Genomic DNA, 19585 nt, shown 5'->3' on the forward strand with positions numbered 1-19585 from the left:
ATTCGGCGCCGGTTTGTGTCGCTCTCTCTCTCTCTCTCGCCGAGAAGACTTCCCGCCGCACGCCGTCGCCCGTGCCCTCCGCCTCCTCCACGCCGCCCCCCTCCTCGAGCCTGCCCGGCGAGAGTCCCCCGGGCTCGGCGCAGCCGTGCAGCCTCGACTCGCGCATCGAGATGCTGCTCAAGGAGCAGAGGGCGAAGTTCCCCACCTTCCTCATGGACGACAACGTCCCCAGCGGCGAGAGGGAGGCGACGCGCGGACGGAGGAGGCCTCCGTCCCCGCCCACGCCTCCCACGCCCATCTCCACCATCTACGGCTTTGAGCTGGAGGAGATCTCGCCGACACCGTTGTCTTTCTCCGACGAGTCGGACATTGGTGATGAGGTGGATGACAGTCGCGACGAGAGGAGCTCGGTGAGGATGGATCAATTCGTAACTTCTCCCCCGCTGCTGAAAAACCATTTCGATGAATTGTCGCGATTTGGGCACTGGTTGTGATTTGATTGATAGAATCGATCCTGTATGGTTTTTATTTTTCACTGTGTCATTTGTATCGTTACTCACATCTATGGTATTGTGAGTGCAGTGACATTATGTACGTGTATGTTGAAATTCTTTCTCACCGTATGTAGCCAATTGTGCTAATCGGAGGTGCGGGGAGAAGCACAAAAAATTAAACACAAAAGCATTCATAGATATACTTTTTCACATTTTGGCTATTTAATGAATTGTTGTGATTTAATATAAGAATCAATACTTTTTGTCCCATTTGTCTAACCTTATTTGTATGGTTCATTTTTAGTTTGGCCACCTCTGAGTTCTAATTGGCTGACGTTCTATGCCTAGCGCTTAATTTCCGCCTGGTCTGCCCAGAAAATATTTCGGCACCTGGGACGCCACATCCAGTTTTCCTCTCACTATGGCTGTGGCTACCAATTACGAGCCACCTACTCCAGTCCAGCGACCCGAAAAGAATTCAGTGAGAAATGAACCCCTGACTTTGGTCACAATTACACTAACGATCGCCCATGCCTTCTTTAAAGTGTCTGCAACGTACGTCCGAAATCGTATCGTTGCCCTCGCACGTCGCGCCAACCAAATGAATGAAACGACACTGACTAAGCGCCGCGTCGCCGCTTTTCCCGCAGAGCTCAACGATCCTCAAGGGCGTGGAAGCGATGGTGTCGACGCTGCGCAAGGACAGCGAGCTGAGGCCCTCGAAGCCGGACGTGTTCAGCCCGGACACGCGCCTATCGTTCAGCTCCGAGAGCGGCGGCGCCCACACGCCCAGGGCCGAGCAGCAGCAGCAGCAGCAACCTCAGCAGCCGCCGCCGACGACGCCAACGACGTCGTCTTCGTCGCGGCCGAGCAGCAGGACTCAGACGCCCAAACAGGACGTTTGGCCGCAGACGCCGAAGCAGGACAGCTGCCCGGCGACGCCCAGCAAGAGCCTCGGTGGCGCCAAGCCCGACAGCCGCCCCTCCACGCCGAGCAGGCCGCCGCCCCTGCCAGCTAGGTCGGACGGCGAGGGCAGGCTGCCGTCGGAGTGCGCCACGCCCATCGTGGACGCCGAGGACAGCAGGGGGGCAGACGTGGAGATGGTCGAGGTGCCCAGCGAGGTAACGCTCCGCGACGGGAGGCGGCGACGCTCGCCTGTGGCGCGAGGGTCGGTGGGTCGTGTCGGTTTGTGCGCAGCGGTTACTGGAGCCGAGGGAGTGGCGGGATGCGGAGGGAGAGGGGACGGGAGAGGTGGTAGAGGGCGTCCAGGGGAGTAGAGTGACACGAGAGACGAAAGGGCAGAGCGAGTCAATGGTGGATCTTGGAAGATCGTGAGTGTGATCTCTAAATTTATCTGCGATTGGATTGGGAGCCAGTAGAGGGATCTGAGTGTCAGGTGCGAGTCAGGAGCCTGGCAGTGGCATTTTTTATTTTTATTTCTCATGACCATTGTTCACTTTGTAAAATGTTTGGTGTTTAATTGGCCTTGTGTTCTTGTTGATCTCCGCAGCCTCCACCTCCCAAAGAGCTGTCGGACGACGACATGGACATCTCGGACAATGAGACGGGGCAGTCCTCGTCCATCTCCGCACCCATCGAAGTGAACTCGCCCGTACCCACCTCAGTGCCCCACCCCCTGCCAACGTCCATCCCCCCCACGGGGCCGCCCCCCATCAACCTGCCCCCCCCGCCGATCCCCCCGCCCCCCCACCCGCCCCCGCCGGGATTCCCCCCCTCCATCCCGCCCCCCTTTTCCATGCCACCCCTTCCGCCCCCTCCCTGCGTTCCGCCGCCCCCTCCTCTGCCAACGCTGGTGCCGCCCCCTCTGCCGCCTCCGCCGCCGCCGCCGCCTCCTCCGCCGCCGTCCTCCGTCCTGAGGCCTCCGCTGCCGCCCCCCCCGGGGCTGCCGATGCCCCCGCTGCCCCCGCCGCTGCCCCCGCCCCACTCGGCCATGCCGCCGCTGCTGCCCCACTTCCACTACGGCATGCCCAACCAGGCGGAGCTGGTGCGGCACTGGTTCCGCAGCACCGCGCCGGGGGCGCCCATGTCCTTCCAGATGCAGACGCAGATGCTGAGCCGCATACACATGATGCAGCGCTACTCGGCCAACTCGGCGGGGATGCCGGGCCAGCCCGCGCCGGGCCAGCCCGCGCCCCACGCTCCGTACCCTTACCCGTACCCGCTTCCCAGGCCTTCTCACGCCGGCGGCGCCGGTGGTCCCGGCGGTCCCGGCGGCGTCGGCATGGGCGGCATGGGTCACTTGCAGGGGCCGCCGATGTCTGGCGGTGCCGCGCCGCCCTACCCGTCGGCGCAGCTCTACCCCAAGCTGCCGCTTCCTCTGCCACTGCCGCTGCCGCTGCCGCCGGTGACGTTCAACCCGGCGGTTCCCCCGCCAGGGTACAGGCCGCCCCCCAAGAAGAAGGACGACCCCCACCAGGCAACGATCGATGGCGTGCTGGAGGCCGTGATGACCGAGCTGAAGAACATCATGATCCGGGACGTGAGGAAGCGAATGGTGGAGGGTCTCGCCTTCAAGACCTTTGACCACTGGTGGGAAAAGCAGGAGAGGAATTTCAAGGTGAGGTGCTTGAATGTCGCTCGCCGGGATGGGGAGTTTATTTTCTTTTCAGGTTCGTCACCGTCGTCATCCTCGTCAGCTCAGTGGGCCTTACCTAGTAAAATTAAAATAGTTTAGTTTGTCTCACACGGACCACGGGGGTTACAGGTTCTCTGATTTCCTCCGACCTGAAGACGAACGCTTGTTAATTAACTTAAAATATCCTCACAGCAGTCGGTTAACTTGACAATGTGAGTTTTCACAGCCAATATGCCATTCGGTTCATAATTAAATTTTTAGGTCGCAACTTAATAATTGTAACTTGGCCAAACTCAAAACTCCGTTATGAATCGCGCGACGCATTAATTGAATTGGCCAAACCTCTTGTGGTGTAAACATAAGATTGCGAAATAAATCTTGCCCACGCAAATCAACACATTAATCCCTTATTTGTCAACCGTTCATTCAATATATTTAGCCAATTAAATACTGGACGCTCCCGTAAAGACAATGTCCAAAGCGAGTGTCGCGCCCGTGTCCCAACAGTGCTGAGATCCAACCGCTCGTTCTTTTCTCTCTCTCCTGCGTCCGCCGCGCAGACGCCCTGCAAGGAGGAGGAGGCCGGCAAGTCGGAGGAGGTCGCCAAGCCGGAGGACGCTGGCGGAAAGAGCGACGAGCCGGGCAAAGTGGCGGCGGAGCCCATCTCGGCGTTGCTGTGCGGGCCCTCGCCCTTCGAGAGCTGGGGGAAGGGCTCGGTGCTGGGCGTCGACGGCCTTGGCTTCGGCATGGGCCTGCGCGGCGCGCTGAGGTTGCCCTCCTTCAAGGTGACTCTCAGTCCCAGGTCAAAGGGATGACTCGCCCTCGTGACGTCGCTTGGAGCGGACGTTGTTGTCGGCCTCCTGTAACTTCACACTGCTGGGCGAAGGCCTCCCCCCCCACCCACCTCGCTCTCTTCCGTTACTTTCTTTCCTCAGCTGTTGCTGTACAATAGCGGCCTCCAAACTCTATCTGGTGCCGTCTCGCTCCTGTCTTCCCTACCCCCGTCTTCCTCCGCTTCTCTTCCCTTCTGCCGGTCTCCCCTCCAGCGTTAATCTTCCGCCTCTCATCAGTCGTTCTAATCACGTTGTGCTGCTCCATTTCCACAACATTTTTATTGTAACTTGACAGCAGCATCGTGAGTGACCACCAAACGGTTCCTTCCCTTCTTCCTATGTCCCCAGGTGAAGCGGAAAGAGCCCCCGGAGCCAGCTGCCGTGTCGGAGCAGAAGAGGGCGCGCCTGAGCCCCTCGTGCGAGCTGGAGGAGGAAGACGATGAAGGTTTCCATATTTTATTATACTGTATTTTAGCATCAGCGTGGCCTTAACCCGTTGCATACCGGCACATCTCCACCACTGCCAATAGCACAATGGACGACCACCTTTGTGCGTGTGCTTTTGTGTGCGTGTGTGTGCGCATGTGTGTGCGTGTGTGTGCATGTGTGCGTGCGTGCGTGCGTGTGTGTGTGCGTGCGTGTGTGTCTGCGCGCGCGTGTGTGTGCGTGAGCAGAGGAGAGGATGAGCGACGCCTCGGAGGCCGAGGGGCAGCCGGTTGGACGCGTGCGGAAGCACAGGGTGGCCCGGCCGCTGGAGCTCGACAGCGAAGGGGAGGAAGAGGAGGAGGAGAAGAAGGTGGGGATCCACCATGTCGTCGCCCCATCCAAACGGCGATCCACCCTGCGTCGCCGTCGTCACACGCGAAGGGCGCTCCACGCCGTGGAAATAGTCGATCAATCCGTCGATCATTTCTGCGATGAATGAAATTGTGTTAGCAGCATACTTTTGGAGACCGGGGGAGAGATGGAAGGATGTGGTGGAATGAGATATGAGGATAGTGCATGGCACAGAATAGAAGTTCATGGGGAAAGAACATTTTATCAGGTGACCCTATGCCGTCATCGGACTTTGGGTCAAAAAACAACAACCCTTTTCAGATGAAGCTTCACTTTACACTGATTCTATTCCGCCCTTTTCTCCCAGGAGCAAGAGATGTCAGTGGAGGAGGAGGACGAGGAAGAGGAGGATGAGGAGGAGGAGGAGGAAGAAGAAGATGATGATGTGGAAGAGACGGAAGAGGCAGCGGCAGAATTGGCGGAAGTGGTGGAAGAGGAACGCTCTGACGTGGAGAAGAAGGCGCGAGCAGTTGACGTGAAGATGGAATCGGATGGTAACGACGCCGGCTGGACCACAGACACGATTCCAACAGTCGATTCGCAAAATCTAGTTTAGACTGCGTAATGTATGCACGTTTTGAACCGGGCATGATCCTGCAAAGGTGATCGGGCATTCCTCGGGGCCGCTCGGTTCAACACAAATACAAAAAACCGCCCTTAACGCTTTTCTTTCCTATTGACTCATTCCACAGGCGCTCAGACGGCCAGCGAGGTCTCCTCAAAGTCCGGCACGGAGTCGACCTCCGCATCCGGCTCGGAGTCGCAGTCGGAGTCGCGTTCTGGCTCGGAGACGCAGTCGGAATCGGAGCCGGAGTCTGAGCTGGAGACGGCGAGTCGCGTGTCTCCATCGGACGCCCGCCCCGCGGACAAGGCCTCGTTGTCCATCTCCTCGTCCTCCTCGTCGTCGTCGTCTTCGTCGTCGTCCTCCTCCTCCTCGTCGTCCTCCTCCTCCTCGGAGTACGAGAGCAGCTCTTCGTCGTCCGAGTCGTCCGAGTCCGAGTCGGAGGAGGAGGAGGAGAGCGCGAGGCGCGAGACGAGAGCGCGGGCGAGCGCTGGTGCCGTGGCGGCGGCGCTGGCGCGCGACGACGAGGACTACACGTTCGACGCCGACGACGAGGGCGACGAGGTGCCCACGGCAGGTATGGGTTGCCCCCTCTCGCTCCGCCGTCCCCGTCTGCCCGTGAAGTGTTCACCCCCCCCCCCCACCCCCGCCGGCAGACCGGTGCTGGCCATGTCGTCGCTGGCAGTCTCGTCGGCCTGTGCGTTTGCCGTCGGTGAGATCGGCGGTCGTGCCGAGACAGCTTCGGTCATGCAGGTCAAAGTTTGATTAGGGATTTGAGATCCAAAACGTGCGCTCTGTATAATTCAATTGGCTCCATAGACTAACAAAGCGCCCATGGACTGCTGTAGAACCCTTAGATTAATATAGGACTTAACTAACATTGAAGTCATACGAACAGAACCCATAGTATAACATAGGACCCGTAGACTGATATTGAACCCATAGATAATTATCAAAACCCATAGACTTAACATCACATGCCAATACTGTTGCAGACCTGCCGGCGTTCTGCGAGCACAAGAGTGCGCCGGGTTCCCCCGTGGCGGCATCGCCGCCGCCGCCGCTTGCCGTTGCGGCCGCTCCGCCGGGCCGGCCGGTTGCACCGCTCGGCGTGGGGCCGGCCACGCCACCGGGCGCCCCGCCGCGCTCGGACGAGAGCGACCTGGAGACGGCCGAGTGCGACGACGAGGAGGAGGGGGACGTGCCTCGGACGCCCGGCAGGGACCCGCCGCTGCAGTCGACGTTCTCCGACGTCGACTTCCCCGAGTCGCGGGGGCCGCGGCTCTCCTCGTCGGATGCGGACTCCTGCGGCGGCGGCGGCGTCGTCGCGTGGAGGATTGCGGCGCAGAGGCCGCCACCGACGGCGCCGCACGGCTTTGCCGTGCCGCAGAGGGTGTCTTCGACGGCGCGGACGTCGCTGTCGGACTCTGTCACTCCCGCGTCGCTCCTGGGGTCCCTGTCGGGGTCGACGTTGCTCCCTCCGCGGTCGCCGAATCTTCACCTCAACATCCCCGTGACGCCCGGCAGGGACATGGGCTTCGTGTCGCCATTTGCCGAGGCTTTGCCGCGCAGCCCGGCCGCCAGTGACGGCGAGAGCCAGCGGCGCGTCCTCGCATCGGCCGACTGTGGGCCGCTGCCCGGCAAGGAGTTTCCTTCGTTTCAGAATTCGCGGACCTTTGTTGGCAAGGACGACGACACTGCGATGGACACCTCCTTGCCCCCGCTGGACGGCAAGGAGACGTCGAGCGGCCAGAAGAGGACCGAGAGTCTCTTCAGGAGGGGCGAGATCGAGTGCGACATCTCATCGGACGACGACGTCCCGGAGCACAACGGGGCCGTGTCGGCCATACTCTCCTTCCTGTCGGAGGACGAAGCGCTGGAGGAGAGTCGTCCCTCGCCCGAGCCGCCGGTGGACGAGAGGGATCGGTCCGAGACGAAGGACGACGTCGCTTCGCCGCAGGCCTCGTCCCCCGCCGTGACCCCCGATGACATCTGCAAGCCGAGGTCCGAGGCCAAAGTCGCCGACGTTTGCGAGGAATCGAAGAGGTCGACGTCGGACAAGATCAAGCTGCGGCCCGTGGTGATGCTACACTCGAGGGACTGGGAGAAGCTCAAGCAGTTCCGCTACGTGGACGCAGACCGGACGGAGAAGGTGGTGACACTGAAGCTCTCGGCGCAGCAGTCGGCCTTGCAGGCGGAGCTCGGCAAAAACCTGCGGTACAAGGCCGACTCCGGCACCGCCGCCGACGTCGCCGCCGAGCTGCTCGCCGAGATCACGCAGAAGGGCGCGCGGGAGTCGCGGGCCGACGGAGCGACACGGCCGTCGGAGGACGAGCGGGAGGACGGAGAGCTCGGGCGCCCGGCGGCGGAGAAGATGGAAGTGGAGGTCGTGTGCAAGCGAGAAGTGGAGGCGCCGGAGGAGACCACGGAGGAGACGGAGGAGGCGGAGGAGGAGGAACGGGAGGAGGATCGTCGCGTCGTCGGCGAGCTGCGCCTGCGAGCGGCCTCGTTCACCGAGAGCCCCAAGCCGGCAGAGACCAAGTTGAGATCGAAGCGCAGGGGAGTTGTTCCTGTGGAGACGGTGCCCGCGCCGTGCGTCACGAGCGAAGCCGCCGCCTCGCCTCCCCTCCTCCCGGGGCCCCCCTCGTCCGCCGAGAAGACGCGGTCCTCCCGGGACGGCGGGGAGCTCGTAGCCCGGGACTCAGAGTCTCGACCGATAGGGACCTCGATCGAGACCGAGTCGAGGCTCACTCCGCCGGACGAGGAGATGTCGCCGCCGCGCGACGAGGTGGAGGGCGACGCTTCGGCGGCGTCGCCTGCCGAGGAGGCGGTGCGGGATTCCAGGACTCGTGACGTGGAGGACTTGAGGCTTTCGGGCGCGGCCGAGGAAATGGTTGTTCAAGCCAAACTCGTTGAGAAGGTGCACGACCTGAAAGAGGAGCTGGTGTCGGTGGAAGAAGAGGAGTTGAAAGAAGAGGTCTTGAAGAGGAAGGTTCCAAAAGAAGAGGTGTTGAAAGACGACATGGATGTCACGAAAAATGACGACGTCATCAACAAGAAGACGGTGAAGGATGAGGTGTTGAAAGAGGAGGTAATGAGAAAGAAGCCACTGAAGCAGGAGGCCTTGAAAGACGACGTTAAAAAGAGGACAGTTCAGGAGGAGGTTTTGAAAGAGGAGGTCTTGATAAAGGCACTGAAAGATGAGGTTTTAGCAGACGACGCTGTCATAAAGAGGACGGTGAAGGAAGAGTTACCGAAAGATGACATCGTGACAAAGAAGGTGCTGAAAGAAGAGGAGTTGAAGGAGGAGGAGAGGAGTGAAGACCGGCTCTCCGAGACGATCAAATCCGAGGTCCTGCCTGAGGCCTTCCTGCCAAAACCCCTCGCTCAGGAGCCGCCCCACTCAGAAGCTCCCAAGGTGGACGTGAGAACGTCCACGCCGCAGCCGGGCGTCACGCCGATCGCCGCCGCCGCCGCCGCCGCCGTCGCCGTCCCCATCCCCGACGCGCTGACGCCGGTCGGCGTTTGCGGCGGCGGCGGCGTCAGCAGCGGCAGCGACAGGGGCGGCGTCGAGACGGCGCTGGCCGAGGGCCTCCTGGCGGAGGCGACGGCGGCCACGCGGCCCAAGATGGGTCGGAAGGGCCGGCGGCGCGGCCTGCGGCCGTCGGAGGGGCTGGCGGCGCGCATCCCCACGCCGCCGCCCTCGCCGCCCGACTTCCAGTTCCGCCCGCGCAGCCAGTTCGAGGAGATGGCGATCCTCTACGACATCTGGGACATGGGCATCGACGCGGAGGACGTGGAGTACCTGCGCACGACCTACGCGAGCCTCCTGACGCAGGACAACAGCATGGAGTGGCTCAACGACACCCACTGGGTCCCTCACCCTCATATCCTTCCCGTGATAGCGTCGCGCGCACGCACCCGCACGCGCACCCCCGCCCCCGCACGCGCACCCCCGCACGCGTACCCGCCGCGACACGCCTGCGTACAGACGGCTGAAGCAGAGGTCACTTCTTTAGCCTTGAATGTACGTAAGTGCCGCCAGCGTGCACCTATTAAGGCTGGCATGGCCAGACACCTTATGGGGGGGGGGGGGGGGTCTCTGGCCAGTTCAGGAATCGCTTGCTACTCAGGATGGCCGTGGCTGGAAATCGGATTCGGGTTATCAGGTTCACAGCACTAACCACTGTACCACCGTTCCCCACCCCCCCACCCCAATGCACGATCACAAATATAAAGATCCCCCGTATAACCTTAACAGTCTGTTGAGGCAAGTGCTGTTAGCGAGCACCTATGAAGGCCGGCACTGCACACGAGGGTGGCCAGCACCACGCCCGACGAGCTTTAGCTTCCTTGTGGCGATGTTTTACACACAGCACCAGGTCCTCATATGAGGCTGAGTCGACCTAGGGGAGGCCCAGGACCGGTTCAGATAATCGTCACTAATATTGGCCGTGAGCTAGAATCGAACTCGTGTCACCGGGCTTGTAGTGCAGCACGCTAACCGCTGCACTACTACTCACACGGGCACACGAACACAAGCACACAAATACACCAACACCACCAGATGCAAACACATGAACACATTGACGCACGGACACACAAACGTGAGTACAGCAACAACAAAACAAAGACATCAATATTGTAGAGAATGAGTACATTGTCTTCGAGCAGTATTGCACAACTAACCGAAGAGACATTTTACGAGGTCAAGGGACAAACCACAGGTGTAAAGCTTTCGTGACTTCAGGGATTCATCTTCTTGGTTCTTTCGGTAAAGTCACGTAGAAGGGAAGTAATAAAATAATAAAACATAAAAAAATAATTCTCACGACGTTTCGGCCACAACGCAAGCAGCCGTCCTCAGGTGAAGAATGAAACACCACCAAGCTTGGAGCGTCTATTTCCCCCCTCCAACCCAGCTTAAATATACGCTCCAAGCTTGGTGGTGTTTCATTCTTCACCTGAGGACGGCTGCTTGCGTTGTGGCCGAAACGTCGTGAGAATAATTTTATTATGTTTTATTATTTTATTATTTTATTACTTCCCTTCTACGTGACTTTACCGAAAGAACCAAGAAGATAAACCACAGGTGGTTATGGGTCAACGCAAACACGTGGGTACGTGGTGACCACCACGCGCGGTGACCACCATGCACGCACAATTCGCCCCGCTGCGCTCCTTGACGGCGCCGCACACACGCACATCCCGCGTGCCGAGCGTCCCGGCGGGCGCGGGCACCGCAAGAAGGTGGCGAGCGACGGGCTGCGCGAGCACGCAACGGGCTGTGCCCGCAGCGAGGGCTACTACAAGATCAGCATGAAGGAGAAGGCGCACTACCTGGCCGAGCGGCTCGTCGCGCTAGACGAGCAGCTTCCGGCCGACACGCAGGTGACCCCCGACGACCGCCCGTCCCTCGCGCGCGCTTCGCTCGTTCCGCGCGCATGGCCCGCGCTTTGCTAATGAGACCGTCCTCGTACCTTGGGTCCTCACCGGCGGGCGACGCGGTGGCCAGATGTTAACCACTTGGCCTCGTATGCAGGAGGTCGTGGGTACGATCCTGACCCTGACACCTGCTGTTTATTCGGTCTTTGCGTGTCTCTCTCACCCTTTTTTAGCGTGGATTTTTCACCGGGTCCTCCAGTTTTCCCCCCCACATTTCTAATCAACGTGCGTTTGGAGTATTTGGCTGCAATACATGTCCAGACGATAAGCCACTTCATTGAGCTATCAGTTGTGGCCAGGTCACTAGACAGCTCAGTGGGTCTTACTTGCCCATGAATGAAACTCTTACCACTTGAAAGGGCGGGGCATAGAGTTTCAACTGATTACTGCTATATGCTTCTCCCAGTGCATACACAGCCCCTAGCCTCAGTCATTCGCAAGATGGTGACCCCGCAATACAAAGGGCGTTTTGCGTTCTGCAGTTCACCAAGACTGAATTTGTAATTGCGGTGCAGCGTGCGTTTCAACGGAGTTTTGTCATTGATCCGCCAATGTCAGAGAGCATTCGTCGTTGGTACCGACAATTTGAGGCAACAGGCTGTTTATGTAAGGGGGGAAGAGCACAGGGCGACCACGCACCTCAGAGGAAAACGTGAGAAGAGAGGCGTTTGGGACGAATTCAACTATCGTCTCGATGTTGTCCGTACAGCAGGTGGAGGGCACATAGAGCATTTATAAAATGGTTAGTAAAACTTGATAACTCATTAAACCGTTTGTAATTTTTTGTGTAATTGTAACATGTTGCCATCGTGAAATATACTGCTTTGAAATAGGGTCCATCTTTTTTAAACACCCTGCATATCTTGATTTGAAGCTTTCGTGACTGCAGGAATCCATACTCTTTGGTTCTTTCGGTAAAGTCACATAGGTAAAAAATAATGAAATTAAATAATAATAAATGAAAATAAATCAATTAAATCAAAAAAGGGCACAGCAAAATAATTGTAGCGACAGTTATTTTGCTGTGCCCTTTTTTACAGGTGGGAAAGTATGGTCTGCTGCTGAGGCAGACGGACGCTTCTGTTGCGCCCGAAACGTCCTGATTTATTTTCTTTTATACCTACGTGACTTTTCCGAAAGAATCAAAGAGTATGGACCCTGTATATAGTTGATAGGTTCACTCTGCTCGTTCCGCATGCAGGGCCACGCTTTGCCACTGAGACCGTCCTGGTCCCGTGGGCCCTCAACAGTGGATTAACAAACTTGCGAGCCGGCCTGACCCCGACGTCATTTTGTTGCGGTTCCATCCTGACCCTGGTGAGATGTTGTTGTGCTTCCGGCCTCATCCTGGCGTCGTTCTGTCGGTCGTCTCGCTCGCAGGGCATGAGCATCCCGGCCCAGCCGTCTCTGTCGACGCGCGCCGGCTCGGAGCGGCGCTCGGAGCAGAGGAGGCTGTTGGCGTCGTTCGGCAGTGGGGGTCCGGCTGACAGCGACCTCTTCAAGTTCAACCAGCTCAAGGTGCGCACCGCTCACGGTTACAGGACGACGCCTGTCCGGGCGCGTGTGTCCGTGCGCGTGTGTCCGTGAGCACGCTGCGCTACGAACCCGGCAACCCGAGTTCGGATTCCCGCTCACGGCCAATTACGATGGCAGAGATTACCTGAACTAATCCTGGGCCTCCCCTAGGTAGACTCGGCTTGAAATGAGGGGGCGATGCGTAAACATCACATCATCACATCATCACTGGAGAGACGAAGGGGATGATCAGGCATGGTGCTGGCCACCCCATCCCTCGTGTGCCATGCAAGCCTTTATCGGTGCTCTCTAACAGCACTTGCTGCTCCAACAGTCTCTTAAAGGCTGTACGGGAGATCTTTACCTTTGCTTGTGTACGCATGTTCCTGTACGCATATGTGTGGTAATATGTATATGGCTGACTTAGGCCTACTTGCAGGCCATTCCTGCATACACCTCGTGCCGCACAGAGACGGCTGTCACTCAAGTTCAAGTTTATTTATTAAGTATAGCCCTGTGATCCATTCGGCTCTTGATTCGGGTGCAACTGCAACAAAAAAACATGAACAAGAAAACATCTTAAAGTGAATATGTGACTAAGTGCAAACAGAAAATCCACTGAGGGGGGTCTCCTTGGCTAGACCGTAGCAAGCAGTCGGAATGGCTGAGATGAGATGTTAGGCGCTCATGAGACACAGAGGAATTTAAGCAAGGTCTCCGTATGACCCTTTGTGTGTGTGTGTGCGTGCGCTCTCACGTCTGTGTCTCCAGTTCCGCAAGAAGAAGCTCAAGTTCACCAAGAGCGACATCCACGACTGGGGCCTCTTCGCCTTGGAGCCGATCGCGGCGGACGAGATGGTGATCGAATACGTCGGCGAGGGCATCCGGCAGGTGGGTTAAAACCCCCCCCCCCCCCCCCCCCCCCCCACCTCCCCCCACCACCCCAACTCAGCCTCGGACGCTCTCGCTCGGAACTCGGTCTGATTCCAGGGACCACGGAAGCGTGCCGGTTAGCTTTGCCGCAGGGACCGAGGGAATTCATCGGCGTAGATTGTCGGGGCAGCCTTGGATACCGCGTTGCCACGGGACGGCAGACTCGGATTTGGCCTGGGTTGCTCAAATTGCGTGCCGAACTCGTGTTGGACGGACAGGTTGATTTGATTGAAGGAAAAGTAGTGGGTTTTTTTTCTTCTTCCGTGATGTGCGTGCCAAGTTACCAGAGTTGGGGCTGCCCTTTCCCAGCATTAGTTTGCTAGAAATGCTTGCGAGTCAGTGGACAAGCAACTGAAGGTGCTGCAGGCGCCGTAATTGTGAGAACAAAAAAATAACTTGAATTCATCGAATAGCTAAGCGGAGGCCGAACTGAGACGTGTCGAGTAGCGGTCGATGGATCGTGCGCACGCACGGTCGTGGACGCGCGAGTAAAGGGAGCGTCTTGAGTCACACATCCCATCCACAAGCAAGCAGCGGCCGCGTGGATGTACCGTACCGTACGTTGAACTTCTTTCGCACCGCACGTAGCCAACCGTGATTATCGGAGGTGTGCGGCGGAGGGCGGAAGGACACCAAATTAAACACGTAAAGCGGTTCTAAAGAAAACGAGTGGTTGTGCGGCGTGAGAAAACGCTTGCGCGTTTGGCCGGGCCACGCCATCGCGTATTCACCTCCGGGGGACAGGCGTACGTCAGGGGACGGTGGGGGGGGGGGTGCGGCAGGGGGCGGCAGGGGGCGACGTTCCTCGATGGGTGACGGTTTGGTAGGAGGGTGGGATGGGCGGGGGAGGAGGAAGTCCTCCTTCCATGCGGCTGATGTAGATGCAGAGCAACAACTACAATTTCACATTCGGGTGGTCGTCTCCTTCGTATTTGTGGTGGGTGGTGGTGGTGGTGGTGGTGGGGGAGGGCGGGTCCTGATCGTGTGCCACGTGGCGCCGCAGGTCATCGCGGACATGCGCGAGCGGCACTACGAGAAGGAGGGCATCGGCAGCAGCTACATGTTCCGCGTGGATCACGACCACATCATCGACGCGACCAAGTGCGGCAACCTGGCGCGGTTCATCAACCACAGCTGCAACGTGAGTGGCGGCGTTCACCCGCCCTCCCCTCCCCTCGCGATCTCACGAAGGAGGTTTCCGTTGTTCGTGCTCTTCCAGGCGAGGAGCGGAGAACGTTGTGAACCCTCTTTCTTTTGGAATCTAGGCCTATGGAAGTTTGCGTCTGCAGATTTCATGGGGTGCTGAATACAAATATAAATGTATTTAATTTGACTTGAAAATAACATTCGGTCATTTGGGCTGCCAAAAATATGTATCAAAACTTTATGTTCTTGGTTTTTTCGGTAAAGTCACGCAGAAGGGAAACAACAAAACAATATAAATACAAAACAATAAAAATTATCACGACGTTTCGACTGCAACACAAGCAATCATCATCAGGTGTGAAATCCACAGAAGTAAAATTTCAAAAACTTTGTTTTATATTTTTTTGTATCATTTTTTATGATAGGCCTACAAATGTTTAGATATGGAGGTTTTGAAGGGTGCAGCTTCTTGATTTTTAGACACTTGTGCCTGATCCGTTGGCCTCAGTGTAATTTTTGCATCTAATTGGCATGCGGTTTAAATATCCGTTTCACACGTGATTGTAAGCAAGGCTAGTGTTGCGTAATAATTGGTTTCATCGCAGGCTTTCTAATCAACCCCCCTATTAACTATCCACGTCACGTATCAAAGCCTTTGTTGGTTGATTCGTCTGACGCGACGGTCACGGCGTGCCGAGTGACGGTGGCGCTCTCACTCGTGCGCGCAAAACCCAGAGCCCGCGGCGTCGCGTGCGCTGGCTGGCAGTGACAACCGCCGCCGCTCACCTCCCGTTCGCTTTGTTTTCCCCATCTTCAGCCCAACTGCTACGCCAAGATCATCACCGTGGACTCGCACAAGAAGATCGTCATCTACTCCAAGCAGGCCATCGCCGTCAACGAGGAGATCACCTACGACTACAAATTCCCGATCGAGGACGAGAAGATCCCCTGTCTCTGCGGTGCCGAAAACTGCCGGGGAACCCTGAACTAGCGACGCCGGCACATCATCCGTTCGCCTGCTCGCTCGCTCACCCGACCAGCTCGGCCGATCTCACCTCCTCGAATGGGGCAGGGCGAGCGGGCGAGCTAAGTTCCCTGGGTCGGTCAGGCAAAGAGGACAGGAGCTGCGCGTGTGGGTCGATGGTCAGCACGGGCAACTGGCGCGTCGCGTCAAAGGCCGTGAAGGACCAGAGCAATTCTAGGGCAATGGTCACCGGCAATCTGCTCCAGCAAACGCATTCACGGTGGCAACTTGGTTCGCCATTTGGTATGGAGGCATAGAGTTCCCCCCTAGCCAATGAAAACAAGAGTTTTTCTTGAAAGTAGCAAAACATACCAACACAGAACAGTAAAATCGACATGTGCAATAACATACCAAGAAAACAGTAAATCTATGATTAAAAAGTGCGTTTGATGAAGAGTGATTGCTTTTCAGAGCACATCACCTCGGGTAACCATATAATGCCACGTGACGCCTGTCTTGTGATCCGATTGGCAGCCGCCCATGGGCAGAGCAGCGGTCAGATTTGTCCAGATTTTGGACAACTGCATTGTTGACGATAGAAAGTCATTTAGCAACTTCACTGCCAGCGACGATTCCCACCGATGATCGCCCTAAAATGAGCGTGGGGGCGCCACGGCCTTTGACGGCGACGCGAATGGCCCGACCGGTCTGAACGGCGACGAGGACGACGACGACGACGTGGAACCGGCACCGCCGAGAGGAGGCCGATTGTTTATTTTCACATTGCTGCTACTGGTGAACTTTTTGAAATGCGTGCAAAAGCAAAAAAAAATGTAAATAGTATATTTTTGTGACGGGAGAAGCACTCGCAAAGGAGGGAGATGGAACTCTTTTGATTGCTCAATGCTGGCGAGGAGGAGGACGACATGCCAGCGTTTCATTATGCGCACACGTTTTTACACGCCCAATCCCCCGTCCCGTTCTGCGTTTTCCGCGGAGCTCTCGTCGTTATTCGCGCCCGGTTCGAGGTGCTCGTTCACGTGTTTTTTTTTCCCCGGGTTGACTTGACATGGGGGGGGTCACGGGGTGCCAGGGGATGGGGGTGGGGTGACAGCGCCGCTACACCACCCCCCCCCCCCATCCCTCCGAGTACCCTCAACCTGTTCCACGGTTTACAGCGGCGAACAGCGAGCACGGTTTTCTTCCGGGAAGATCGCAAAACTGGGAAAACCGTTTTTTTGGAGAAAAAGTTTGTTGCTTGAATATTTAGTTTTCGTTTTTGCGAGTTTGACTTTGCGGATGTGACACACGTGTCCCCGTCGCCACCGAGAATCGGTCCCTTCCTTACCGGCGCGGCGCAGGGACTTGCCGTTCCGGCTGGCTCGGACGCCCGGGCGTTCTTCGTGTGCGAGATTGTGGTTTTATGGTTTTGTTGTTGCGAGTGACTGCGTTAGGGGTTTTGTTGAGGGGAGCTATGATGACGATGTTTTCTAAGTCACTTTCATTTGGGGTGGGTGGGGGGGGATGTTTGCGTTTCTTGTATTTTAATCGCTTTGGGGCTGTACATAAGACACCCGGGGGCCCAAGTCCACCGTGTGCATAGCGCGGCGTGGGCTCCCACCGGAGCTTCTGGCTCTTTCTCCGTGCACTCTTTGTAATTCTGTCCTGTATATAGTTTTGTAATTGAGCGCTGGCGAATGGAAAAACGTGAGTACTGTTAAATGGGGCGTTTGTGATTTTTCTTTTTTTACTTTGACGTTAGCCGAATTTTTGGTTTGGCGGTGACGTGGGGAGCGCGCTCGGGTTCTCTAGGAGCCGCGCGTTGTTGTCGTTGGGGTGATACGGGAGTGAAGTTTGCTTCGCCGGGCGAAGTCACTTGTGTGCGGGCATGGTTGCTGGTCGCCGGCACAGGTAAGATGGTGTGTGGCCCGGCGTGACGCCATCGGGATCGTAGAAGTGCTCGCACCGCACGCTCGGACCTGGATTTGACACCGGAGTCGATCGTCGGGATTTCAAATGTTTACCACGTATCAAGCTCAGGAGCGGGAAAGCAGGAGCAACGTTTTCTCTGAACACTGTGCCCATGGTGCACCGCGGGTAATTTTAGGATGGTCGCCGTCTGCGAATGAATGGTTTGCTGGAAAGGCTTGATCACCCCACATATTCATATAACCTACGCTAAACTTCTTTTTGAACAGGTTACATGCCATTTTCATAGTTTTTATTGTGTCGTGTACGCACACATGGTCGCACAATGACCGGAATCACATTTCTCATCCGCTTAATTAACTGACTGTTAACAAAAGCCTCCCACTGCTTTCTGGACAGATCTTGTGGGTTGTCGAGTTTTTTCAGCACATCCCTCGATTTATAATGATATCAATGTGGCTGTCCAGACCCAGACAAGTGTCATCGCTGCTTCCCTTCGAGGGCAACTGTGATGGCAACGTCCCATTGGTCACCGGCAAGAGGTAAAAATGACGATCCGAGGTTGTTGTGCTCTCAAATCGAATACATTCTTTCTAAAAAGTTGTTTTAATTGGCCGGAAAGAAACGTATGCGTTAACAAATGCTTCACCGATGGCAAATTGCCCGAGTTTTATCCTGGAGTTTAGAAATCTGCAGCGCTGGCCCATCGTCCTTCACGCGCGCGGTGACCGTTGTCGAATTGGCTGTTGTAGAAATATCGGTCCGAGTCTTTTGGCGTTGCCGGCGATCGGCGGTTCGAACTGTGAAGTTTCTCAGGGGGTTGTGTGCCCGCGTGCGAGGAGCGATCGGTCCCTCGGAGGTGTTGGTGGAGCGGTGTCGCGACACGGAGGGAATGTTGCCGTTCGGCACGACGAGCAGTTCGGTTGGGATGAGAGCGGTGTTTAGTCGGTCTCCACGTCAGGTCTGTTTCGAGTCTTGTCTTGGCGGCAACCTGTGGAATTTTAGTCTGGATTTTATTTTGTCAGCATTTCTTGGTGACGAGATGCAATCCGCCGACGCATTTTTGTTTTTAACTCCACGCGTATCGTCTTCGACTCGACTAAGACTAGAATCATTCACACACCGATCAAACGAACACTTGGACGAGAGCGAGCGAGTGCTGTTAAGTTTGTTTTTTGTGTTTGTGAACGCGTCTGGATAAGAACGCGTGTGCATCCATCACTCGGTCTGGAGGAGAGGTGATTCTAACCCGCAGGGATCGACGACCAAAATAACGAAATCATTTTTTTGACTTCCGAATTCAGTAGAAAACAAACCCCCCCCATCCCTCAATATATCAAGAGCCACAATGCACGTGATGAAAATACGTGACGGGAGGCCCTTAATAAATAATGCCACGAAGCAAGTTCCTTTTTAGAGCCGCAAGGTTTTGTGACTCCTGTTCCAACTCGTACCTTGGGTTTTAAATTTTTTTCTGTCTCGAAATGTGTCCGCAGCTGAAATTCGTTTTCTGCAACCATTGTTTTGTTTGCCCTAAACCCAGCCTCAACTCTTTTTTTTAAACGATTGTTTTTCTTTATATATTGTGCCTGTTTTGGTGCTAGACAAATTTAAAGCGCGTGAATATTTATTCTTTTTTTTTCCCGAACAGTCGTGGCTGTAATGTACAGAGTTGTATATATCTTGTAAGTTAAAATTTAACCCCTTCTCTGCCAGGACTGCGCCTGGGAGATGGATGCCGAGCGGTGATTTTGGTTCATTGTTAAGCACTCTTACGCTGTGTACATAATGTTTATAGCCGGACGAATCTACCCAGCCCTACATTGTCTAACTGTACCACAGTATGTTTTATAATATAAAGAATTAAAGCCTTCAAAGGTCTTTTTTTTAAAATATGTAACAAAGATACCTGCTGTGTTGGTGTGTATCAGTCATTTTGGCAGTGGCCGTATATTCATGATAATTGCTAAAGAAGCAGAGCTCTGTCGTGGAGCCAGAGCTCTGTCGTGGAGCCAGAGCTCTGTCGTGGAGCCACAAACGTCTCATGGAGCTGAGTCTGTCATATGCCAGAGCTCTCTTGCGGAGCTCTGTCATGGAGCCAGAGCTTCTTCGTGGAGCCAGAGCTCTGTCTTTGAGCCACAAACGTCTCATGGAGCTGAGTGTCATCCCAGAGGTCCCTTGCGGAGCTCTGTCATGGAGCCAGAACTCTGTCGTGGAGCCAGAGCTCTGTCGTGGAGCCATAGCTCTGTCGTGGAGCCATAGCTCCCTCGTGGGGCCATAAAGGTCTCATGGAGCTGAGTCTGTCATATGCCAGAGCTCTCTTGCGGAGCT

General features: G+C 56.3%; 1 protein-coding gene across 1 annotated transcript in view; it reads left to right on the forward strand.

Moving 5' to 3' along the window:
- The window catches only part of LOC133348859 (histone-lysine N-methyltransferase SETD1B-like), a 19699-nt gene extending 582 nt beyond the window's left edge, over positions 1–19117 (forward strand). Inside the window, exons 2-15 of the mRNA XM_061561925.1 lie at positions 48–410; positions 1145–1615; positions 2005–3072; positions 3651–3875; positions 4272–4368; positions 4598–4719; positions 5068–5254; positions 5453–5899; positions 6318–9235; positions 10570–10713; positions 12148–12285; positions 13054–13173; positions 14219–14356; positions 15179–19117. Coding sequence (XP_061417909.1) covers positions 171–410; positions 1145–1615; positions 2005–3072; positions 3651–3875; positions 4272–4368; positions 4598–4719; positions 5068–5254; positions 5453–5899; positions 6318–9235; positions 10570–10713; positions 12148–12285; positions 13054–13173; positions 14219–14356; positions 15179–15352 — 6489 coding nt within the window. The 5' untranslated portion in view covers positions 48–170 and the 3' untranslated portion in view covers positions 15353–19117. The remainder of the gene's footprint in view (positions 1–47; positions 411–1144; positions 1616–2004; positions 3073–3650; positions 3876–4271; positions 4369–4597; positions 4720–5067; positions 5255–5452; positions 5900–6317; positions 9236–10569; positions 10714–12147; positions 12286–13053; positions 13174–14218; positions 14357–15178) is intronic.
- The last annotated feature ends 468 nt before the right edge of the window (positions 19118–19585 follow it).

Source organism: Lethenteron reissneri, chromosome 28 (assembly GCF_015708825.2).
Source record: "Lethenteron reissneri isolate LAM-NWPU_2019-01 chromosome 28, ASM1570882v1, whole genome shotgun sequence".
Taxonomy (NCBI): Eukaryota; Metazoa; Chordata; class Hyperoartia; order Petromyzontiformes; family Petromyzontidae; genus Lethenteron; species Lethenteron reissneri.